General features: G+C 45.2%; 1 protein-coding gene across 3 annotated transcripts in view; it reads right to left on the reverse strand.

Annotated features, from left to right (window-relative positions):
• Positions 1-26,594, reverse strand: part of Sema5a (semaphorin 5A) — a 530,837-nt gene that overhangs the window by 117,640 nt on the left and 386,603 nt on the right. For all 3 annotated transcript variants that reach the window (XM_023706626.1, XM_023706624.1, XM_004625196.2), the window contains one exon: positions 23,913-24,117. In XM_023706626.1, the coding sequence (XP_023562394.1) occupies positions 23,913-24,117 (205 nt within the window). The remainder of the gene's footprint in view (positions 1-23,912; positions 24,118-26,594) is intronic.

Here is a 26,594-nt window from a genome sequence, read left to right on the forward strand (position 1 = left end):
ATGTAGGTCTGATTTATTTCACTTAAGAGTACGTTCTCTAGTTGCATCCATTTACCAATGAAAGACTCAAATTTATCTGGTTTTATAGCTCAGCTTTACTCTATTGTGTAAAAATACCACATCTTCCTTATTCTTCAGCTGATGGGCATCTGGGTTGTTTCCAGGATTTAGCTATGACAAAGTGTGCTGTTACAAACCTGGGCACACACATATCACTGTGGTATGAAGTTTTCAGTTCTTCTGGAAAAAAGGGCCAGCCAAATAGCTCAGCAGACTGAAGTGCCTGCAAGCAGGTGCAGGGGCCAGGGTTTGATCCCTGGGCCTGACGTGCCAGCTCCACCCCTGGGGTGCGCTGAGATGGCAACTGAGACTAGGCATAATGGTGCACGCCTGTAATCCCAGTTCTTGGGGGGCTGTAAACAGGCAGGTCAATTCTTCTGGAAAAATACACAGGAGAATAACTGGACTGAATGAGATCTCCAATCCTAGCTTTTGAAGGAATCTCCACACTGATTTCCAATGTTGTGCCAGTCTGCACTCCCACCAACAGTGCAGAAGGATTCCTTTTTCTCCACAGCCGCTCTAGCATTTGTTATTGGCTGACTTCTTGATGTTAGCCATTCTTTTTGTCTCCAGCGTCTTCAGGAGCATGAGCTGGCACGACTGGTTACCGGTCTGAAGGCTGGAAAAGAGCCCTTGCTGGGGCCCATCGGCCGGCTGCTCGGGGCACACCTGGCACGAGCCGGGCTGCCGCTGCGGCTGCCGCTGCTCTCCCGCCATGGGGCTGGGCCCGGCCCCGCGCCCATGCCCAGCTCCCTCCATGCGGCTTCCTCTGGGCTCGGGCAGCCGCGGGCGAGGCAGGAAAAGGTAACCTGCTCCCTCCCACTTCACCACCCAGACCCTTCCAGCAGCGCCCCAGCAGCAGAGCCCGCCTGAGGGCTTAGGGCCGCAGGGTCTCGGAAGGAGACTCCAGACACGGAGCGGGGCGGGGCCAGCCAGAGCAATTTAAAATTAAATAATAAATTATCTATCTCTTAAATTGTAATCACATATTATAACTCAAATTCTGATGTAAAGATATTAGAATTTATACTTTAGATTCAGTTTTTAACCTTGTATGATCACAAGACTCAACTCATTAGTGTTTTAAAATACTTTCATATATTTTACCTAAACTTTCAATGCATACAGATCTAACAGATAAAATTATCAGGGAAAGATAAATGACATGCAAACTTCTGAAAACAATTGATTTTGGTAAAGATGAGATAAGTAGTGCTTTGTCCCAAATGTTTATTTGAACATCTCTCATGAGCTTTGGGGGGAAATTAGAGTGAAATCAACTTTCAAGATGAAATTTCACCTAGCTGAGAAAAAGGTCTCTGGTGACAATGAATTTCTGGAATTCTGGAGCTTCTGAAGCTTAGTTCTCTCAATCAACACTCCAAGAATTTATGAAGCACATCTCCAAAAGAAGGTGATGAGGAGTGGAGAGAGGGAGGGAAAAGCCACCCAGCATTCTCCCAAGCTTATGGAACATTTGTGATCACTTAAAGACACGCATAAGGCTTGATTTTTCATAGCTGGAGATGACCAGACAGGCTTCTGCAGCCTGTTGTAGTTTATCACTGACAAAGCGGACACGCCCCCACATGAAAGTCATTTCATCTTAATGTATCATGGCTTAAGCTTGGATACCCCTGACAACCCAAAGCAAAGAAAAAAGGCTCAGAAGTAAACTTACGTTAAGAACAGCAAAGCAATGCCCTTCTAAAACATAGGGTAATTATGCTTCTTTTAAAGTGCAACATGCATCCCAGAGAGTAGAGTTGTAACACACTTGACATGCGGAAAAATATTTACTTTGTAAGAAAAGAAAACAGAAATGCAAATCAACAAATAACATACTATCTAGGACCCAGGTGTGGTGGGGAACAGCCGTAATCCCAGTACACAAGAGGCTGAGGCAGAAGGATCACTTTGAGTTTGAGGCCAGCCTGCTCTACAAAAATGAGTTCAAAGCCAGCCTGCACTGCATAGTGAAATTCTGTCTCAAACATACCAAAGAGGAAAAAAAAAAAAATCTAAGTTAGTGTGGTGTAAAAATGAAGGGATTATCAAAAATATTTGAGGACTAAACCAGTAACTGTACTAGATTCTTTATTTCCATTACTTATTGTCTTATATATTCAGGGAAAATTTATTATCCAGCCTTTTGCAGGCTGAACACAAGAGAAGAACTGCAATTTTTAAAGGGACAAGTGGAACCTGTGACAGCGTCCCTGTGGGACAGTGCTGGACTCCACTGTGGACTCCAGGATGACTAGCTGGGATGCTAAATTATTTTATTTCCAATTGTGCGTTCAATCTCAATTTGACTGTGTGCCACAGTATCTGAGAAGCATTTTTTGTCTCTGTCTCTTCGACCCAGTTACTGCGAAGCCGAAGAAAACCTTTTGTGTTTGCATGTGCTCCTACCAAGCTTTACCAGCGCAGCAATGGTGAAATGAAATACCCGCTTGCACTCAGGGGCAGCCGGTTACCATAGCTACAGATCATTATATAAAGTTCATCAATTCCGCTGGTCATTATCCCAAGGCAGCGGACAGCTAAGACGTTGCAAAAGTTCTTTCTCTTAACTTGTAATTAATTGAGCAAATGAATTAAACTGGTCCTGGCACTGGGAGCTCAGTGCTCCATTTATGTAGCAAGAGGGAATTCAAAGGAGAAAAACAGGGCTTCTGGGCTAGTACACATCTGAAAAAGAGACTTTAATTAACTCTGTCATCAAGTCCGACGAAAGGCTTATTTTTCCCAAAAAGAATATGTTAGCCAATTTAAACATTCTCAGTCATAAATTCAATGTCACTTTGTTTTTAAAATCCCGAAATATGATATTAAATCACACTTTCCTACCCGCTGCCCTCAGCCTATATATCTGGAGTCAAACAGCAGGGCACGCGGTGTGTCTTGCTCCTGTGATCGTTTGCTGGCTATCAGAACAGTGCCTGGCATACAGTAGGTGTTCAAACAGTGCACATAGTTCCTTAAAGACATCTTAGAGCCCTGCAGGCCGGCTTAGACACCCAGCCCCAACATCTGCAGGTGAGGAAGCTCGTTGTGTCTTTTGAACCCTCGTGCCTGGCTTGGAGCACTGGGGCACTGACTTTGCAGGGCACATCTATAAATATCTAGAAATATTTTCTCCCTGCTGTTTGGCCGCAGATGAAAAGTCCTGCTCATATATTGTGTGAAATCAGCCAGCTCCCTACCCCCACCGGCACTCGCCACACATAAGTGGGGGGAATGATTTCTCTTTTACGGCGGCTTCAACTCCTTGTGAAACAAAACCTCAGCAGCTTCCTTCGGCATGCTAAATCATAAACTGGTGCTTATAGGAAATTTACCACTGGAGTTTCCTGTGAATGAAAATCATACTACATTTAAAACCAGAGTGCAATTAATAGAGCCCTCTGGGATCCTTTCTAAAGCTCTCCTCTAACCCCACAGCTTAAATCTAACTCCAATCATTCTGTTAAGGAAGCAATTCAAGTTTCTAAAAGGAAATTACTTGCCTTAGATTTATTGCATCTAAATTGCAAAACAACCACCCAGTTGGCACCAGTGGAGGCCTTGTCTGCCAGTCACAAGGCAGGAAGAGAGAGTAGACTACCCTGGCCGCCCCAGTGGGGAGATTTATACTGTGTCTGATCCCATTAGCTGTCGATTAAGGTGGTTGAGAAAAATCTATGCTAAGCACTTCTGCAACATTAATTTAAAAGAAGAAAGAGCTCTGTACACAGTGGAATAGGAAAATGATTTTGTCATTTTTCTGAGTTGCTGCATCATACTGAACTACAACCTGAGGATCCGAAGGGGACTGTGTGTAAGGTGAGTTTTTCTTTGGGCACAATCACGTCCATTCCCATGGCACTGAGGACGATCTGAGGTCTCAGCTCGCAGACTTAATGTTTCTAGGAAAAGGTTTCAATGTGCTTTCAGATGTACCTCAGGAAACAGGGCCTCAGCGTCCACAGCAGAGAGTGGCCTCCTCTTTGGACTAAATCTGTATAGGTCCCGAAATCCTGGTTCAGTCTGGCCTACGCAGCCTTTCAGACCCTTTCCAGAAGATACAGGTCTCCCTGTATCCAATGTCTTATGCATTGTGTATCTTCTCTGTAGAAAGTCCCTCCCTTTCCAGCAGGCAGCGTCTCCTATCCTAAAGAGTGAGCACCCACGCTTCTGCTCTAGAGCAGTTTCTGACCTCCCTAGCCCATCCTGTGTGCTCCCGAAGGTCATTCTTCCTCCAGTTAGGCTGGGTTTTGGGTCAAACTACAGGGAAAACTTTATCTTTTCTGGTATGATGAGGACTTCTCTTGACACCAAGTTTATCCTCATCTGTGCTTCTCATTGTGAGGGGCTGATGCAAGGAGAGGAACAGGGAAGAGAAGGCCAGACAAGAGGAGAGCTCTAAGCTGCAGACAGGACCTCGAATCTTGTGACTGCAGAAAATAGAGAGGGACACTGGGAAGAGGACGTTCCAGGTACTGCCTCTGGGTTCCAAAATCAAGAGGTCTGCAGGAGGCCTGATGAGGAGCACCGTGCCCAAGAGCCATAGGTAAACTGTGCAAAAAACCCAGCAACTCATCCCTGCTGCAACTCTGCAAGCTCCTTAAGCTACTCCAAATGGAAAAGTCTTGGCATTCTAATGTACAACACAGTGACAACTGTGGGCAATAATATACCCTTTATAGTATACAGTATAATGCTATATAATATATAATAATATATCATATTATATTCTATATAATAATATATTATACTATATACATTATATAGTTATTTTATTATATAATGATATATTATATCCTTCAAATTTGCCTAGAGGGTAGACATTAACTTTTCTCATTCTCCCAGAAAAGAAAGGAAAATATACAACATAAAATGATGGATATGTTAATTATGCTAATTACTTTCTTTGCATGTTCATTTCACAGTATACATGTAAATTATGAGGTTATTGGGAGTCAGACCCAGGGCCTTGTGAATGCTAGGCAAATATTCTATGAATGAGCTACATGCTCAGCCCAATGTATAAAATAAAATTTTATTTGGGAAAAAAAGTTCTTTAAGGAGCATCCATAAGTTTCTTGAGCATCCTAAACTTCCTGCTCTATCCCAACCTAAGTCTGGCTGGGGCCAAGCAGGCAGGTGGGATGGGGGGGCACATCAGGCAACTAAGGGAGAACACATGGGGCCACAGGTCCTCGAAAACACAGAGGAAATGCTCAAGCAGATCTGGAGAGAGGATAGGGGAGGGAAAGCCTTCCCCTTTCACCTGACCTTGCTGCAGGAGAGGGCATAGCAAATGCATGTGAAGTGGCCCCTAAGCAGAGAAGAGGGATGTGGTGGGGTGTGGAAGCCCAGGGTCCCTTAGAAGCACAAGCCTGCAGCTAAGGAGCCGTTTCAGCTCAGGAGTACTCTGCAACATCACGCTTGAGACAAGCAGAGTAAAATCCTGAGCTGCAGAAACACTAGGGAAGATGTTCAAAACAAAGCAACCAAGTTGGCAATTTTGGTTCATTAGTTGGTGACTCCCTCTCAGGAGTGTGTAGTTCACACAGACCCTGCAGCACAGCAGTACTGTTGTCAGTATCAGACTGAGTACACAGCAGTGGTCCTGCAAGCTTACAAGAGAGCTGACAAATCCTCCTGTCTGGTATTTTGCCTGTACCTTTCCTATGCTTGGTTGCAAACACACTCACCATTATGTTACAGCTATCCACAGCACTGGTCACCGCTTTGCTTAATGAGGCTGTGGGTAGCCATCTGGACTTGACACCAGTTTACATCACTGACCTTGAATGCACAGTTAGGGGTCTAGTTAGACAGCAAGACATGGAGGAGAAGGGGTGATGGGTGGGAGCACACACATGAAACCAAAGGAGGAAACACTCAGCAAGGACGGAAGAGACAAGGAGGGCATGCGTCTTAGGACACAGGACAAGGCTCAGATACAGAGCAAAGAGCTCAGCATGCTCCCAGGAGCAGATGTCAGGATGGATTAAAGTCAGAGCCCCCTGAGGCCGAAGGCGAGCCAGCACAGAGCCTGAGTGCCAAGCACTTGGGAGAACTCCTGGCTCTGTACTCAGGGAAGGAACCCGAGGCCCCAGATGTGCATTTAAGGGACTCAGCAGAGAAAGGGAAGGTGCTGAAGACAGCACCCCCAAGCCTCACCACTGGTCAGCAGTTCCATAAAGCACAATCAGCTCTTATTATCTCTGCAGACAGAAATCTGTGCTGCCCAGGGACAGTAAAAATGCCAATGATGTGCGGCCAAGAGGATTTCAAATAGAATGAACAATTCACAGTTTAACTCATAGAGCAGTAGCCAATTACAAAGACTTTCTTCTAGTGGTTTAATGCACCAAGGACGAACTGAGGCCTGAGTCATTTAAACTCTCAGTTCATCTCATGTCATGTTCTCTTCCTAAGGACCAGGTCAGATTTTTAAAACCAGTTAAATGCTTCTATCACTGAGGACCTAAATCAAGCACATATCATAATAATCAAGGAGGTCATTTAGCTTCCTAAGGTAAGAATACTACACACTAAAGGGAAGAATTTCCTTTCTAAAATCCCACAAATACATTTACATATTCAAATAATTACTGACTTTTTAATCACTGTCACAAATATGAGAAACTCAAGGTTGACAGAAACCTATAAATGGTTCTGGAACATACAACCCACTTCTATTTGGCTTAAACAAACACCACCTTCAAAGACTTAGTTCCATTCTCAGTACTGGAGCCTGTCATGCTCACAACGCTTAACACATATTTGCTGGTTATTAGAAGAACTTTTTCTTGAACAAATTCCCTTTTCCTTTTTCCAAACTCAATGTTAACTCTTCAAATAAAACCATTATGTATTTAGCCAGTTTCATTTCACTCTGCTGAAGTGCACGAGTTGGAATAAAGTTAGGCAACAAGAACTCCCTTCTGTACATTACTTCAGTATCCAACTAGTCTAACAATTTCAAGTACAGTAAAGAGTTTGTAGTCTTTTCAAATGGAAAGAGAAGTGATAGCCATTTGCTTGCTTCAAAGTTACTGAATTGTAATACTTTCTTCTAAATAGCAAAATAAAATCAAGCAATTGCTGCTGCTGACTTTAGATTTGGGTTGAGTTAATACAGCGACTGTGGCACTGGGACAGGTTGGAAGGTGGATGGATGGATGTCGCGACCATCAGCTTGCTGTTCCCCAGCAGGCCATGCATTCAGAACTTACTTAGAACTTGCTCACATCATAGAATGCAGCCAGGGAAAGATAAGGTTGTGGTTTAAATATTTTTCTTTGGTCTACAAGAACAGCTGATTCCACAATGATCACTTTAAGTATTACCAACTTGAGGTGTGTCTTTAGCCCTTGAAAGCTGTTAGAACAAAACAGTCCCTGGGTGGCCTATAAGTAGCATTTGTTTATCACAGTGTGTAGATAGATGGGAAGCTCAAGATGAAGGTGTGGTGGCTGGAGGGCTGGTTCCTTCTTGGTAGCACCTTCTATACGTGATCGAAAGGCAGAGGATCTTTCTGTGGTTTCTCTGGTAAGGGCATTGTCTTCTTTCATGAAGAGTCTGCCTAGGAGTCTCCTATGCCTAGTCACTCCCCAAATAACCCGTCTGTAAATACCTTCCAACTGGAGATCAGATTTCACAATAAAGAGGAGGTAAGCAGACCTGCAGGCCTAGTGAGGAGGGTGGCTAGACCTCATTAACAAATGTCCTGTCCTCAGGTACTCCAAGGAAATTCTCATTTATTGGATGGAGAAGTCCAACAGGATCAGGGAGAAATGTGTGCCTCCAGGGACACAGCTCAAAATATCGTTCCTCTCAAAAAGGAAACTGCTATGACTTTTTAATAAGAAACTCCACAATATCTTTTAGAAAGTAGAATTCCATTTAAAAACCAAAAAGAAATACATATCAGAAGCATAATTTTGGCCATCTGGATATTTTAAAAAGGACAGAAGGATAAAAAATATCATAAAACAATAAAATAACTGGACAGCCTTGTACCTCCCTCGAGGATTCTGCTGCTTTGTGGAATAACTAAGTTAGAAATTCTGAAGTGGACATCTCTATAAACGACAAACACTCTTTCCACACAGCCTGGGCAGGTTGGTATAAGAGTTGGGCCCTGTCAGTACCTGCAATGACACTGAATTTCTCTTCCAAGTCACAGCGCATGGCAGACAGCCTAACTGCTCCTTCGCCGGGAAACTGTGGGACGGCGTCTTTCCCTTAATGGGCTCCAGGCGGGGACTGCAGTGTTGATGCAAGTCCTGGCCTCTCCCAGGCTTGTCAAATCTCTTCCTGTTAGGTTTCAAAGCGTCCTTCTACCCTCCCATCTTCACCTAAGGCTTATTTGTAAAGAAGTGACAGGGCGTTTTTTTTTTTTTTTTTTTTTTCTTCCACACACTAAGCAAGGTAATGATTTCTGGAGGAAGCCTATACAGACTGGCCTCGTTAGTGACACTCCTCCATGCATGTCCCCTTCCTAGTCTAAGGGTACTACTGACTTCTTCAGAATTAAACTGCATGAAGGCCAAGGCCTAGGCATGCATGGGAATGGTTGGCCATCACCACCACCAAGGGCCACATGTACAAGTCAACCAGGTTGGCAAGATGTGCTTAAAGCTGAAACAGGAGACATTTCAGACGAAGGCAAGCCACGTCCTACAGATAATTTGCTTGCTATGATTACATGAGGGCTCCACCTTCCACCAAGGAATAGAGTCCAAGAAAATTTACTCTTTGGAGACCTCTGGCAACATGTCCTACAGAGTACCTAAATCAGTATAGAAACAGTTACACTGCAGGTGGCTGCCCTTCCAAAGTGTAAGGATGAAAGCCCTGCAGTGATGTGAAAGAATCGGTATTTTGGGGTTTTTTTTAGTGAAGATTCAATTTGTTAACATATCATAACAGAATCAAATTATTACAGATTTTATGGTATAATGAAGAATTATGTCTTCTGATTTAACAGCTTAGAAACTGCGGCAGGCCAGTCGATAGCAATTTCATGAGCTCCTTTAATGAACACCAGCGTGTGAAGGTGTGGTGCAGTTCTGAATTGCTGCACCTCCCTCTCGCAAAGGAACTAGTGGACCTCTCTTGGCTGCAGTGTGTTCACAGAGCTTCACATGAAACCTAAGAAGCAGATCATCTCTTCTTGGGCGCATCCTCAATTCCCCTCGGTGGTCCTAGAAAATGTGGATATATGAGGGGCAAGACCTAACGGAAGAAAGAGATCGTCACCTCACCACCTGTCCATGCGAAGGGTTTGCCCAATAGATTGAGCTTATTTCTCCAATAGGGAAACACAGTTCTGCCACAGAACCCAGAAAGGAGAAGATACGAGGTGGAGGCAGCTGGAGTGGTGCAAACAGGGATGGCAATGGCTGTCAGGATTTAATGCTAGTACATAGAGATCGTGTGTGTTCACTCCATTTTAGTTGCCAGTGGAATTACGCTTTGAATACTATAAAATTAGTGGCACTGTCCCCTTGTCCATTCTTCCTGGCTAATGTTTTCATTGCAGACATTTATTTTTTCATGGGGGTCTGAAAAAACTGGACAACAATTACACTTGGCTCAAGTCCTTTATCCAACCACACAAGTACTTAGGCAGCTCAGGCAAGGGGACTGTTCCTTTTTTCAAATATGAACAGCCCTAATAATTGCAGTGGTTATCCTTTGCCCTCAAAGAAAACATTTTACAGCTGATTTCAAGCTTTCAAAACTGAAGTGTACACTTGCGGGATTTTTTGATGCTAGTATCTGTGAATTGGAGTAATGTAAGAAACCAACAGTCCATCAGACGGTCGGACTCTCCTTCAAAAACAAGAAATGCACACTACACAATGCAATAAATATGGTCAAGATCGTATTATTTTGTTCAGTAATTTTTTATCATGTGTCATTTTTTCTGTTTTAGTACAATTTTTTACTCTCTTTAAAAAATGACAACAAATCAAAAAAGAAAACAGGAAATGTAGGGATGATACCTAGTGATGATTCAGCAGCAATACACTGCTGGAATATACCTCGTTACTTGGAGAATGCAAAGGTCCTCTCACTACCAAAAAAGCCCATTTCAAATTAACAAGAACGGCAGCGCGGCAGCTGTCATAAAGACCTTGCTTCCCAGGGTGTGGGAAGGCTCCAGCAGCAACGACAAAACAATCACACGGGTGAACCTGGAGTGGCCAGAGCAGCAGAGCTTAGAAATGATCCCCTCAAGGAGCAGGATTTGAACCCTTCCTATTCAAGCAAGCACACAGCCCTGTGGAATCGGAAAATCTGGAGAGTTGCGGGCTGCGAATATTGCTTTACAGCCTTATTGACCCCACAGAACTGGGTTCAGGGAGCAGTTTACGGACAATGCCGGTCTAGAACTAGGAAGCGTAAAACCACGATGACTCATTTACGGTACTCCTCCAATCACCGATGAAGCCACGGGCAACCGGGAGATCTGACCGTGTCCCCGCTTATCTGAGGCTCTGACAGGTGAGCTGTTTTCCCGACATGCCTCACCTGAGCATTTTCAGGGCCTCATTCATTAGGAGCTCTGCTGTACTTGCTTGTGTTATGTATTTCCTGATCCTGGTTCCTTGCCTGTGCCATTTTAACAGCTAACACATTTGTCTTTGCTCTAAGTCACTGTTTTAGTTATTTTTCTCATTGCGAGAATCAAAGGGGGAGGTATTTATTTAAGGCAGTTTGTAAAGATTTCAGCTCATAGTCAGCTGGCTCCAAAGCTGTCATGGCACAAAGGCGGGTCTGTCTTATCCCTTTTTCTTATCCAGATACAATTTTTTTTTAAATTTTTTAGAGAGTATAAAGAAAAATAAAAATACTAGAAACAATACAGAATTTAAACAAAATAATAATAGGAATTCAACAATGTTTGTCATATTGCTTCATGTTGTCTTTGAATTAGTTGTTTAGGGCTGGACAAATAGCTCAGTGGATTAAAGCACCTGCAAGCAGGCGCAGGGGCCAGGGGTTCGATCCCAGGCTTGCCGTGCTGGCCCCGCCCCAGGGGCAGGTTGAAGGCAGCGACTGAGACTGGGCGTAGTGGTGCACATCTGTAACCCCTGCTCTTGGGAGCCTGTAAACAGCAGGATCACTAGGAGTCAGATCTAGTAATGAGATCCTGAACACCCTGTAGACCCTTCCTTAAAATACAAACAAACAAATTAGTTGTTTAGATTATCAGATGTAAGCATTCAAACTTGGTCAAAAAATGTTATAAGACATTAAAAACAAGAAATAATTAAGTATTAAGTGTTCCTTTCAATAGGCCAGCAGAAATTAGTAGTATAATTAGTTAAGCTATGCTGAGCATATAGATAAATATATCTTAATTCTTTTCTTTCTTTCTTTTGTCCTTTTCCTCATCGCAGGTATCCCTTCCCTTTGAACAGATTCTTTCTCTTTCACAACATCTACTGTACCTTGCAGGTTACATTTACTCTTTCTGCTTCTTACACCAGCAAGGCAATATGATGTTTATATAATGGGGTCTGATTTATTTCACTTAAGAGTATGGCTTCTAGTTGCATCCATTTACTCATAAAGACCTTGAATTGATCTTTTTTTTATAGCTGAGTAATACTCCATTGTATAAAACCACCACATCTTATTTATCTATTCCTCAGTTGATGGGTATTTGGGTTGTTTCCAAGATTTAGTTATGAAAAATTGCACTGCTATAAAAATGGGTGCACAATCATCCCTGTGATATGAACAGAGATTTTCAGAACATCTAAAGAAGTCATAGATAAAAAATAGAGAATAGAAAAATGATAGAAACACTGGATGAACAATACAAGAAAGAATTACAATGCATAAAACAGATTCAAACAGATATGCAGGAAATTAAGAATTCCACTGAAAGTTTGCAAAATCCCTTGAATGAAACTAAAGCTAGACTTTCAGACCTTGCACACAGCAAAAAGCTCTTAAAAATAACAAGGAACCAGGAAATGACAATTCAAAAGCTATAAGACCATGTAAAGAAAAACAATATAAGGCTGATAGGTGTCACCCAAATAGTAGGAGTCAACACAAGGGGCATAAAAAGATTATTTGCAGAAGTACTAGCAGAAAATTTCCCAAGCATAGGGAAATAATCTGATGTCCAAGTAAGTGGGACATACAATAACTCCACTTAATCAAAATAAATCTATACCTAGACACATAATCAAGATCCCAGAAATTCAGCAAAAGAACAGGATATTAAAAGCTATTATAGAAAAGCAACCGATCACCTATAATGGAAAGCCCACCAGAATAATCACAGCAGATTTCTTAACACAAACCAAATAGTCAAGAAGAGCTTGAAGTTCCACATCCTGAAAGAAAATAACTTCCAGCACCAATTGATGTACCCTGCAAACTATCTATAAAAACTAACAGAGAAAGAAGATCCTTCCATGACAAAGAACAACTAAAGAAATTCATGACCACCCACCCAACCTTACAAAGAGTATGTCTTAAGGGGAATAGAAAGTCTAGGAAGAGACAAAAAGGAGCAGAACTTCAGAACAACTGAAAGGAACCACCAAGCAGTTGCTTGATGTCACCCACACCACAGTGGGGCTTCTGTCCTCAGGAATCTCATTCGGTTTCACCCAAAACTACACTAATTCCAATCAGTGGACTAATTTAGTGCCAAACCCTTAGTCCCAGTATCACACACCCTAGATCCAGCCAGCTATGAGAAGAAAGGAAAAGAAAAAGCACCTGGAAACTTATTCCATTTTAAACACTCATGTGATCTCCTGTGTTGAATTTTTGTTTTTATAAAAATATTCCTCAGCAGACTCGAGTGAAGACAGGAAATACTTTTGGTTACACCCAGTTTTCACAGAGTGTGAATCATATCTGACCAGTGTCACCCCCAAGATGGAAACAAAATGGAAAAATTCCCTTAAGACATACCAGGGAAAGGAATGGCTAGCAGCTGCTGGTAGTAACTTTAGGATTTGCTCATCCAGGATCCACAGTCTTGTAGAATGTGGAAGGGCATTTAACAGGAGGCCTCTTCACCTCTCAAGACCTATCTTCTCAAGAACAATAAGAAGAATATTTTTGTAATAACACTTGCACATTCCTCACCAAGTTAAAAGACACTTGAGTCTTTCCAGTGTAGAATTATCCAAAATACAAACACCTGCTCAGATTTCTTAAGCATATGACTAAATTAGGGACTTCAGTCACTGGGGCTCTACTTTTGACCTGTCGTAGAGGTTTCCCAACAGAAAGAAGTTTCCATGATCCTCTGCAGAAGAAGAGATTTACAGTGAGTGAAACAAGCAAGCCTGCTGCACTGGACGGACATTATTAAAACCACCTTCAATCTATGACAACATCATCTCACACACTAGCGAGATTTTCATATTAGCTAGAGGACAGCGCATTTGGGAACAGGAATCTATTGTGCCGAAGCACCATCAACAACCATTGCTCCTGACAGTGTTAAGGGACACATCGGGCAGAATCTGGGTAGGAGGGCAGGAGAAATGACTGGTTTGTCTTTGCTTGCTTTAATTGTTGTTCAATGATTGCAATCCTGACTGCCTGGGACAACTTTCAATCCATATTGATCATGAGAAACATAAAAGAGGAACAGTGTGCTTAAAATAAATAAAGGCAAAGGGAGAGGGAGAGGGAGAGGGAGAGGGAGAGTGAGAAGGAGACAGAGACAGAGAGATTGGAAGGGGACAGGCAGGCAGGCAGGCAGGCAGGCAGGCAGACAGACAGACAGACAGACAGACAGACACACAGACACACAGACACACAGACAGACTGACAGACAGAGGGACAGAAGACAACTGGGGAAAACATAGTAAAATCACTTCTCCAAGATGGCATGTGACTGCACCTCCACCCTCTTTAGAATTACTAATTCACAGCCTATAATTTCACATTAGTTTTTGCTTAGGAAACTAGGCTTAAGCTATTAAAATTATTCAGAAGGCAGGCTTTTAAAACAAAACTCATGAATATACAAGAATTAAAGTTCCTACATTTAACTAAACAAAACAATTAGCTGTTTGTATACAATTTTAAGAGGGTTGACATACACTACACTGTTCCAACAGTAGGTTTTTTTTTTTTTTTGCATTGATGGAGTCTGACGTAAACTAATATACCAAAGAACTGATTTTCTTTGGTGACTTCTGAGCACTGAGCAGAGCTGGGAACAGAAGAAAGCCAGGGGCCACTTTATCCATGGCTATGGGAATAGATACAAAGAAATGCAGGGCATGTACATTTGTGTCCTTGGGCCTGAGGTAGGGGTTAATGTCTTCAGGTTGGCTGCTGTTAGACTGAAAGGAGGGCGTTCACAGAGCCCTGCTCCCTGAGGCTCTGCGGAGCATCTGCCCTCATCACACTTAGCTGCACTTGTGGCCATCCACGGCTTGGGCTCGCTACCCTAGTCCCTGCCAGTGTCACCACTGGGCCTTTGTCTGTGCTCCTCTCTCCTTTCTCATCAAGGCTCCCCTTAGCTGGGTTTGCACCAGCTCTACTCCAGGAGGGCCTGCTCTCCCTCAGTCACATCTTCAATGACCCTATTTCCAAATAAGGCAGCATCTTAAGGTACTTCAGGGTGAGGAGCCTCAACTTACCTTTGTAGGTGCAGAGTTTAACTCAAAATGCGAAGCCACCAACTTTGTCCTACTCTACTATTATTGTTGCAATTACTCCAGCAAAATAAAGTCAATGAACATACTAAACAAACACAAATTAAAAGTCCCCTCCTCAACATATAGGAGATATATATCTTGAACTAGGTTGGATATACAAATATTTGAGCAGAGATTAGGGTTTGGCAAGAAGGTAAGAAATGTTTCCAATATTTTTCCCATATGAATAGTTAGTTATTCATGATGCCTAAGTTTTGCAAATTGCATTGGATAGCCCAGAGAATGCTTACGACAGCAGCAGTAAATGTACCTCTTGGATTTCGGGACCTACAGGGATTGCCCTCCTTGGGCTCTTGCAGGTCTCGCGGTTCTTAGTCAAAGAGAAGATAAAGCCCCTTCTCTGTTTTTACAAAAGCAGCCCAAAGACTGGATGACAGATGCTGGAAGAAACAATGCAAGGGCACTCCAGGAACAGCAGCAAGCTTCCCACCCAGGTGGAGCTTACAGGCAAGGGTCTGTCTTGCAGAGAAAATTCCTAGCGTACACACAGAGTTGTTTGTTAGTTTTTAATCTATCAGTATGAGAAGTCATACTGATTTCTCAACTTCAATATCATGAGAAGCAAGTAATAATTTAAGAAGCCAGGGACTGTATTTAGGATATATTTGGACAGAAAGAGGAAGAGACGGCAAGGTAGCTGCTTATATTTCCTGCAGGGTCCTCATGGCAAAGCCAGATAGAAGCCTCGAAGCAAGTCCGGGTCCCTGTCTACGCCCTTGTCTTCCCCGACCTTCCCACGACCCCAACCTCTCGTGCCCTTCAGGCCTGAGCACGAGGAGCCTTTCTCTGCGTCTTCATTTTTCTTGCTCAGATGATGTTCCCTCGGAGTTTTACTCTTCATGAGAGCTAGACACAACGGCTCTAACCTCTACTGAGGACGCTGAGGCCAGCACTTGGGCAAAGCCACCCTCCTGAACGTGCAGCCCCACGGCCCTTTCCCACCTCTGCAAATCACTGGACACCAGGACTCCAGCCATCACCTCTAGAAACCGCTCACTGTTTTCTCGCCTGTTTAGTGGTGGTTTTTCTCCTGTGTGAGCCTCCCAGCGCCCCCTGAGCCCTCTCCATGACCCCACAGCTTGGTGGCGTGTCCAGTGATAACTGTCATGCAAGGACTCCACCTCAGCGCCAACCCTGTTTTCCCGGGCTTCTGTCCCCAGGCCCTCAGTCTGTGACCTAGCAGACCAGGGACAGGACTGATCGAAAGAAGCTATTCTCCAATGTCCTGAGCAGGTGTGACCCAGGTCAGGGGAGGCCAGGCTGGGAAACGCGAGCAAGTGGGTTTCCCCGGGACAGGAGCAGGCATGCCTAAGGACATTGCTCAGGGCCAACGCTCTTGCCCACTCGCAGCCATTCTACCCTGCGTGCCTGGTAGCTGCTGAGCTCACCGGGGCAAGAGGCTGCTCACTCACGTCTCCTGACCCTGTCCCCTCCACTCCTCAGGTCACCACAGCACCTACACAGAAGGCCCTGCCTCCCTCTCTGCGTGCACACCGCCAGGGTGAGGAGGCCCTCACCTGACTGCGTCTCTTCCTGCTTTATTTTCCTTTGCTCATATTTAATGCCACTGTTGGTTTGGTGGCTTGCCTGTCCCTCTAGACTTCAGTCCTGGGGATACAGCTCAGCGGCATACACCTGCTTGGCAAGCACAAGGTCATGAGTTCAATTCCCAGTCCAAAAAGAAAAGGAAAGAGCTTTAAATTTTAGTATAAGCCTCTTGAAGGCAGAATCCTTCCATTCTCTCTGGGGCTTCATCTTCTTTAGCGGACGTTGGCACAAATATTCTACCGGCTCCCTTGTAGGAAAGGTTTTTTGAGTGAACCCAAAACCTCTGGAATCCTTCCCAGTTGTACCTATTCCTTGTATCACCAAAATATCTCCAAAAATGCTCTTAAATATCTCCAAAGGATGCTGCCCATGCCACCTTCTTTCTTGGCAGGGTCTTCTCCAAATGATGCTGCTTCCTTAATACACCCCCCAAAAGACTTTACATGGTCTTTCCCATTGTTCTTGTACCCCTGAAGCTGTGACACAGCAGATAATGTGCAGCACATGCACCTTCAACGTGATACAAAAGTAAGACTCTGTGTCCCCCTTGCACTAGCTTTACCTTGTTGGGATGATTTTGCCCTCGGTAAGGGTGCATGCTGAGGTCATGGCACCAGTGCCAGCCACCAGGCCACCTTGCTGGGCACTGCTTCTGACTGAAAGAACACTGACAATGAACTAGACTCTGTAATTCAACTCAGGGCAAGAGCATCATGCCTATGTATTTATAAACAATTTATTAATATTGCAGCAAAACTATAGTGAGGAAACAGAAAACGTACATCCTGAGTCTTAATCTATTTTTGTACCTGCTGTTACCCCAATTCATTCTCCAGGAATTATCACCAGTAATCTTTGAAAACAGGTAACACTTGATGTTGTTTTCTCTCTTTTATTTTTGTTACGATGATTCTGAAGAGGAGAAGGACCCTTACACTCATGTTAATAAGAGTATAAGGCATAGATGGCACCACCAAGATAGCTCAGCGGTCTAAGCACCTGCCGGGCAAGCTCAAGGATCCGGGTTTGATCCCTGCCACCATATGCTGAACCAGCCCCACCCTGGGCACGCTGAGCCAGTCACCAAAACTGGGCATGGCGATGCGCACCTGTAATCTTAGTGCTGGGGAGGCTGAAACAGGAGGATCACTGTGAGTCAGAGCTGCATAATGAGACATTGAACCAATACATAAAAGTAAAAAAGGAGGCATGGATTATCTATGGTCTCCATATGCGGAGCAGCATCCTCCTACAACGCCGCCGAGTGAATTCCAGCCATCACTGCCTCCCTTAGGTGCCTGCCTAAAACAAAAGGTTGTAAACAAAGGGTGGAGAGTGGAGGCGCTGCTGGAGCTACAGTCTCAGGCCATGTGAGCATGAGCGAGACAGAGGGAAGCAGAGTGAGAAGGAATGGGGATGGATTTGATGCAATGTGACGCGCCAGCCTGGAGCTACTCCTCTAGGACGAGCTGCCAGGAGATGCGGAAGACGCTCAGGTACATGCAAAATGTGCCTTGCACAGTCCACTGGAGGGCATGAAGAGGGGGAGCGGAGGAACTGGCGGGTTCTTTCCTGACTTTGTCTGCCATAGACAGAAACCCCTTTTTTGGAAGTCATTCTGCCCCCTACAACTCTGGGTTCCATGTCTCAGCTCTCTAGCACCTGCCTGAGATACCACATCCCACCCCCAGCAGCGCGGTCCTTAGCCCAGCCCAGACATGGGTGATCAGGGCTCCCTGGCCACCAGCTGCTGAGCATGGTGAGGAGTCTCATGTCCTGCCCAGGTGGCAGCTGAGGCAGAACTAATGGTTGAGGGTCTAGGATAGAGCAAAGTCAGGAGATGGAGGAGGCCCCCACGTGTGTGCCTTCCTCGGGCCACCCTTCTTCAGGCATTAAAACCTACTCTCAGGGCCTGTGGAGATAGCTCAGCAGACTAAGCACCTGCTTCTGCAAACACAGGGACCAGGGTTCAGTCCCTTACTGCCTGCCATGCCAGCCCCGCCCCTGGGTGTGCTGAGCTGGCCACAAGACCGGGCATGGTGGTGTGCACCCATAATTCCAGTGCTGAGGAAGCTGAGGCAGAAGGATCAGGAGGAGTCCAAGCTGTGTAGTGAGACCCTGTACCAAATATATACAATTAAAATAAATAAATAAAACCAAGCCTCACATCATTGCCCCTCTCTTTCCATGACTTCTTGTTTTCCTGAGGCTTTGTTCTCACTTTCTTCTGCTTCTTGCAGTCAAGGTTTTCTGTTTATAAAGTAAGAATTAATTGTGCTGTAACACTAAATTTTTTGTCTACCCTTTACATTTGAAGGATAGCTTAGCGTGCAATAGAACTCCAGGTCATGCTTAATTTTCCTGTTTTTAAAATATATTGTTGTACTCAGAATCTAGTATTGAATGTTATCCTATACCTTTTTTTTTCCTTTTTTGTTCTTTTCCAAATTTGCTAGGCTCAATTTAATCACTGATTAGCTTCATTTAATTCTAGTTAAAAAGTTGCATGGTATTCTATTGGCTTGAGAATTTCATTTTGGTGGATGTCTTCTTACTTCATTTATTGTTGAATGAGTCTAACATTTATTTTTTATTTTGATGTATTTGGTACAGGGTCTCACTACGCAGCTCAGACTCATAGTGATCCTCCTGGGTTCAGCCTTCCCTACACTGGGATTACAGGTGTGCGCCACCGCGCCCCAACTTGGTCGCTGGCTCAGCAAGCCCCTCTGGTGGAGTCTTCACTATATGCAGGACTGGGAATCAAACCCTGGTCCCTATGCTTGCCAAAGCAGGTGCTTAGTATGCTGAGCTATCTCTCCAGCCCCGAGTGCAACATTCTTGAATGACGTTTGCTGTTGCTCAGAACATTGTAGACCATGTTTCACAGAGTAAGCACCTGCAGAGAATTCTAAGATCACTAAATTTTTTTCCATTTGTAAGTGTTTTTCTCCCACAATGTTCATCTAATGTTATTCCTGGAATTTGAAACTTCTACCTGGCTACAGCGGATGTACATTTACTGCTAGGTAATATTGCTGAACTGTGGTGTGCAGCAACATCTGTGCCTGCCATTCTTCCTTTATTTCTGCAAAATTTTCTGTAATTATTTCTGCTGGGGTAATTTTTGTTTCCCTTTGTAAGAGTTTTTGGTTTAAAGACACCAACTATTCCAGTGGTGCCTTAATTTTGTGGCCTCTCATTTCTGGAATATTTTCATTAGTTGGTTTGCCATGGAATTCATTGCAATCTCTTGTTCTGTCAACCCTCGGCATTGCCTCTGTTCCCATGGTATTGCGAACTGAATGCTTTCCCTGGCAAGTTTTGATCTTCTCGGCATTCATTCATCCCTGTGAGCTGCCTTTGCATCCCACCTTGCATCTTTTGTCACTTCAGTGGTGAGTACTTACTGTATTTATGATCTCCTTTTCCAAACACTGAATGTGTGGCAGAACCACTTTTGCTCCTTCTGTATTCTTCTAGGGACTCACCTCAGCTGGCCTCCCTCTCATGCTAACCTTTAGATAATGCTGACACATGAGCTAAACCACCTCGCCAGCGGCTATTGGCAGGTGTTACCCATTTGCATCCTACTTCAGCAGAGCAGAAGTGGGAGACCATGTGTTTAAGCGCCATGCCTGGATTTCCCAGCCTGAGCTAGCAAGCTGTTTCTCTGTGGTTGGGAAGCACGCCGGCTTCATGTTCCCTGGTGACGTGGGCCATGCTTGCTTGCTCTTCGCTGCATAGGTATTAATCCCTGGAAGGGGACAGCAAGGACAACATCCCTTGAGGACTCCAGGCTGCACGCTAAATGCCAGCTCTCATGTCCAAGCAGATGAAATTCCTTGGTCTGCCCTGATGTGGCCCAAGTGGAGTGAGATATAACTAACAGAATAGTGAACATCAGTGTTGTACATCGGGAATGACCAAATCGGTCGTCTTTGTCAACTTTGCCAAATTCACCCGACTTTTATTTTAGAAAGATCTGCATTTTGGATTGTCTTTCTCATATTCTGCTTTTCCACTTCAATTCACTGAACATTAAAAAAAGAATGTGCAAGATCACCAAAATAATATCTACGAAGCTAACTTTTATATCCTGTTAAATTTGGAAAGGAAGGCATTTCCTTTAAAATGTTCTAAGTGATAATGTAAGAAGTAAATGGAAACATCCAAAAGATAGCGGAAATGTTAAGTTTGTAATTTATTGCTCTTCTAATGCTAAAATTGCCAATCTAGCTATAGAAGAGTGTGTGCGGCCTGGGAATCCAGCTTCCGGCATAGCTCTCCTTGGCAGCCTGAGTCGCTGCTTACAATCTGGGGCGGAGCTCTCCAGGACTCTATTTCCATTTTTCTTTCCTGTAGGAAGAACTATTTCACCCACCGCTAGATCCTCCTCCTCCTGACTTTAACAAACTCGCCAGCAAGAGGAGGATTTTGAGAAAGAGTCCTACACCATCCCAACCTGAGATTCCAATTATTTTTCTCTCAATACACACTACAGCTCAAGTCAGGCAAGCACACTACATAGGCAAGTAGCTTCAAATGCAAACAAATTAGCAGGTAAGTGGAAAAATGAAGCAAGTCTGAGTCGGGTGCGCTTGGCAAGTGGCATATAGTGTGCCAGGATCACAGTCAGGTTTCTAAGCCCGGAGACGAGATTAGAAGGCCTGGGGCCCAAGGCCTGCGTAAGTGCCCTCGATGTAAGTCCTGTCTTGTAGACAGAGTGGGTTGGGCTCCAGATTGGTGTGAGAGAGCAAAGTTCACAGGAGGCCAGTCACAGACATGCTTTGATATCCCAGTAGATAAGAAAGTCATGCTTCAGGGAGCTAGCTCAGCAGAAAGCACCTGCTTAGGCAGGCGCAGGGGCTGGAGTTCGATCCCCGGCACCACATGCCACACCGGCCCCACTCCCGGGTGCGCTAAATGGGCAACCAAGTCCCAGTGTGGTGGCGCACCTGTGTAACCCCAGTACTGGGGAGGCTAAAAACGGGAGGATCACTACAAGTTCCAGCTGTGTAGTGAGACCTTGTACCAAATACATAAATGCAAAAGGAAAAAGTCACGCTTCTATTCTGCTGCAGTCTGTGAAGTTTGTGGTGGCATCATGACTTAAAAACCAAGCTACACAGCTTAACGAAACATATTTATTAATAAAAATGCTAATAACTATCTGCGCTATCAGGGACATGGCACCCACCAACTTGCTTCACGTGGGTTGCCTCGAACTTCCCGTTACAAAAAGTACAGACTCTGGAGCAGAATTCAGTGAAGGACGGGGAAGGGAGTGTGTGAGCAGGGTGGGGATGACCCCATGAGATACGCCCGCAGCACGTGCGGGGAGGAGAGGGTGGGGGAGCAGGGCCGAGGCAGACTCTGTATGTGAGTTTCTAGAAGTTGTGCTAACACGCAGCACCCGCTGTCTATTATTTTATTTATGATTGGTCTACGTTGTTCTGTTTTGACTTCATGTTCCACAAGCATACCGTTTGTAGTGAAGACCCTCAAGCATTTAACCCCTGCGGGCATGTTTTAAATAGTCTTCCTTTCCCCTACCCCAAGCTCATGGGTTGAACCCTCTTCCCAGCATGGTGGTATTCAGAAGCAGAGCCTTCTGCAGGTCACTGGGGCTTGAGGTTGAATACTTCAAAACACACTCTGCTTTTCAAGAAGAGACTCAGGAGCATACTTGTGCGCACCCTTGGGAGGATGCCAGGGGCAGCACTTTCGAGCCAGGACAGGGCCCTCAACAGGACACACTGGACGGCACCTTGCTGTTGGACAGCAGGCACCAGAACCGAGGGGATAGATTTCTGTTAGTTAAGCTCCCTGGCCTGTGTTTGTTCAGTTAACTGCAATGAGAAGTGAAGAAAGACATTATCGAAATTAGAGTAGAAGAGTTGCAGTAGAAATCCTCAGCGCTCACCATTGGTCAGGCTGGGCATGAGGGAAGCAGACACCCCAACCCATGCCCTCGGGTGGGAAGAGGGCAGAAGAGCCTCAGGCCAGTGCCAGCCCACCTCCTCCACACTCCATGCTGGTGCTGATGAGGACCTGTGCCCCTCCTTTCCATAACGATGACCCCAATCTATGAGGCATTAACTTGAACATGTACAATAGAAGTCCCTAAAGACTGCAAAGGTCCAGCTCATTCATTCTCTGAACCTAACACACCTCAGGTATCCATGAGACACCAAGGATGAAAGGGTCAGAAAAAGCGACGCAGCCCCGGCCTGCTAGCCTGGTTCCCAAGACTGCATTGGTGACGTCGTCGGTTGTATCTGAGCCCTCTAGCGGCTCTGTCGGTCTGGGCTCCTCTTTACTGTGTAGTTCTGCAAAGAGCAGACACCAGCTGCTGCTGCCACCTCTGGCTCTCTCCCATGCTCCTCCCACAGACAGGACTTCAGGGACAGCTGTGGCCTCTGTCTGTCACTCAGTCCTCTAGTTCTTGGTTCTCCGCAGCACCGTCCGCAGCTGTCCAGACTCTGACCGTGCGGCGTTTGCTAAGTCCCTTAGGGCTGCAGGGCTGCAGGGCTGCAGGGCTGGCTCTCCTTCCTCAGACAGTGCTCAGCTTACAGGCCATCTGCTGACATGGCAGACCCTGCCCACCAAGCCGCAGCCTTCCTGGTGCTGCGTCACCTGCCACATGGGCTTGCAACCACTACTGTACTGCTGATGAATTCAACCACTGGCTCACTTGTCACCTCCCGGTCCCTTTAGAATGTGAGCCTCGGGAGAGCAGGCCAGTAACAGGCTATCCAGAAATGCATATGATGCTTCTAATGAACACGACAAACAGTAAAAGTTAAATAAATCTTAGTGGCCCCATGAACAGACACACATGCATAAACATTAGAAATTGAAAAGATCTATCCAGGAAAGCAAGATGGTTCACAGCAACAGGAAAGGAAACTGCATTTGCGGGGAAAGTGCCAGTTGCACAAGCGTGTAGAGGAATAGCTTCCGCAGTGAGGCTGCTCTGCCTTACTACGGAAAGGCGGAGCAGGGTACAGTCCGAGGCTGGGCTGGGTCCTGAGCCAGCAGGCTGTGTATTTCCCAAGATGGAGCGGGCCTTGCGCACTCTCGTTGTTTTGCAATCTGCAGAGGTCTGGTTGTTATTTAGAATTTGACAAGAATTGCTGCTTACAATGGCTGTGAAATACTGTGTTCTTTATGACCCACAATACATGCTTTGAATGCTGTCATAAGCCATTATGGGAGTAGTTTGCTATAAGCAGTGTTTTTGAAATAGCCATGAAATAGAAATCACCATGAAAATCAAGGATACTTCGCCTGCAACACCCTCTAACAAAGTGCTCCATTGCCTTGAACTATCCAATTTAAGATGGTCTTGCCAAGAAAAGATGTATTTTTATGAATAGTGGAAGAACAATAGTTAAGGAAGGAGGCATTTCTTTCCCAATTAAAATGACTAATATTGCACAAAGAGAATGAAGGTTTCCGAAAATGTACTGAAAACAACTGGTAAGAAGGCAGGCCCAACGTGTTCAGCTGGTTAGCATTTGAAACACAGAAGGAGAAGTTGGCTGCAAAGCCCTGGGAAGAGGGCACAGCGCCTACCTGTGGCCAGGTAGATGATGTGGATGAGCGTGTCTCGGCCCTGTACCAGGTCCACCACCACGTGGGAGAAGCGGCTGTTGTCCTCCATGAAGGACGGCGCTGTGCTCACGGGCTGCACCACCTCGTGCATCAGGATGAACTTCTGTGCATCCTGAAGGTTCCTTTCTGTGAGGTTCACATACAGGCCCTGGTCCACGGTGCCGCACTACAAGGCAAGACAAGGGTATTGTTGGAAGCAGCCACTGACACTCTCATCCTTTGTCCCCCCATAGATGGAGCGGGGCATTGAACATGAGCAAGTCGCAGCACATGGCTGACCCTGTGGAAAGGTTCACTTCTTAACCTTCCTCTGAACTTTCCACCCTTAGCATCCTTCCCATTACAGATGTGAAAGTGTCCCGTTTGGGGACTATCTCAATTTCACCATGAGAGACCTACTTAGAAGTTTTAAAATAAAAATGAAAGTCAAGGATGATTATAACTTTGAGCAGCAGGTATCCAGAACTCCTTGTCACAGCCTGGGTGAGCTTATACTGCTGTCTCTCTCCTCCAGATCACGTGGGCTTGCTGAAAATGCAGCGATTGGGAACTCCTATAGGTTTATTGCTTTTCCCATGAGGCAGTGGGTTTGTAGCAAACACAGACTCCATCTCACTCCCAACCCCAACATTAATACACAATATCCACAGTTTAAAACATTTATCTTCGTTCATGGTTTAGTCCTCACGCAACTGGCTTCTTGGCGGGGTAGCATGACAGAGGGGCACAGGGCAGGAGAGCTGCTCGCAGCGTGGAGGCCGGGCAGCAGAGAGGAGGGAGGAGCGCTCCTGCCTGCAGGTCATGCCCTGGTGGCCTTGCTCTGGCAGCCTCATCTCCTGACAGTGCATACACCAAGGAATAGATGAAGCCCACGTGATTCAGTCACTTCCCCAAGCCCCTCACTGTGGGACAGGAGACTCTGGATGAAATTCTAGATCTTGATTCGTTGGCAAGAGAATTGTTTTAATCTGAAAACTTTATGGCATGGATCACAGATAGTAGGGCAGTATAACTGGCTCTGCTTATTTTATGCTTGTGGTAAAAGACAGAAGGCATTTTAAAAATTGGTTATAGTCCTGGAATCTGAGTGATGACATGGTAAATTGGTGAGAGGAAATGGAGGTAAGTAGAGGAAGACAGTGAAGAGAGGAGGAAGGAGAAAAGGATGAAAAAAAAGAAGGAAAAATGAGGGAGAAAGAAGCAAGAAACAATCTGCAGGTAGAGGAAATAGGAAACTAAATTCGAGACAGGCAGGGGAAGTACCAGCCTGGAAATCGCTGAGAATCGGGCTCTGAGCCCTGTGGGCGGGACGCTGCCGGCGTTGCCTGGGACAGTTTCCCACCAGGACAGGGTAAAAGGAGGCGCCAGAAAGACAGCACGGCACTGCTGGAACTGGGCGCAGAATCAGAAAAGCACCACCAGTGTTTCTTACTTATTTTTTAAAAAACATTAAATCCTGATATAAACAGTGGCCAATTCTCAATAAAACTTCACCTAAGTAAGTTTGATAGAAATGAATTGGGGGACCCGCACCCCCCGCAGCTACCATGTACAATGTGTCATTTCTAATACCAGGTTTCATTAGAGGTCAGAGGTGCAACAGTGTCTGATGGAAATTGCTTTTTTGAAGTAGATGATATTTTTGTAGCATTTGATAAAATGTCCTTTCTATAAGCCATAAACTGACAGGTCAACTGCAGAAGTAGAAAATCTTAAAGCTAAATGGATTCCATTCACTTAGTCCAATGCTCACTTTAATATCCTCCTCCTTCAGGATGCCCTGGCCTCCACATGTAGGGACCCTGAGCGTCCCGGCAGGCTCACGGGCTCTGCAGCTTCTGGTGTGTCCTGCCTCCTGCCACACAGCTCAGCAGAGGCCCTGCCTCTCAACTCAGACTCCTCTACAGGAAAGCAGTCAGCTGGAATGCAGCCATCAGGGCCCACGGGAGAGCACCGCATACTATGCAGAAAGCATGGGCCAAGCCCTGTAAGTGCCCAGCAGGACTGTGTATCTGACACCAAGAAGCCATTTGGGCAGTGGCAAATACTAAGTGCTCTAATCCTGAAGCAAGACAGTGATACCAGTCTGTGGAGCTGTGGTGGTTAGAGGATTTGAGCACATAAATAAAGCGACAAAAAACTTATCCATGGGGTGGGGGAAGGCTGTGCCAGAGGATTTAATGTCATTACAGTATTTACTAATAATGCTCAGAACATTTGCCCGTCAGCAACTGTTTTGACAACTGACAAAGAGTTCCACTGGGCTTGGTCTCCAGGCTTGGGGTCCTAGTGCTGGAGCTGTCCCTGTTTCTGTGGCATTCTTTACTTCAGACTGAGGTGACAGTCACCTCAGGTGGCAGCTAGCTGTCTTCATGCTGGATGAAGTGGATACACGAACATTGTTTTGTATGCATTGTGTTAAAAAAAAATCCTAAAACCCAGGATCCAAGACAAAAGACAAAAATCTCTCACTATCCATAGGAATCAGGAATTTGGGAGGCCCAGGGACACACATAGGGGTAGACAGCGGCCTCCAGGGAGGACCACTTTTGATACCTGGTGGTCTTTATTCCTGGACCAGTGTCTTGCTTAAGCCATCTGCCTGTGCTGCCGAGTACTGTGTCTCAAGAGCTCTCTACGACT

The sequence above is a fragment of the Octodon degus genome, unplaced genomic scaffold, assembly GCF_000260255.1.
Source record: "Octodon degus isolate 3935 unplaced genomic scaffold, OctDeg1.0 scaffold00008, whole genome shotgun sequence".
NCBI classification, from domain to species: domain Eukaryota; kingdom Metazoa; phylum Chordata; class Mammalia; order Rodentia; family Octodontidae; genus Octodon; species Octodon degus.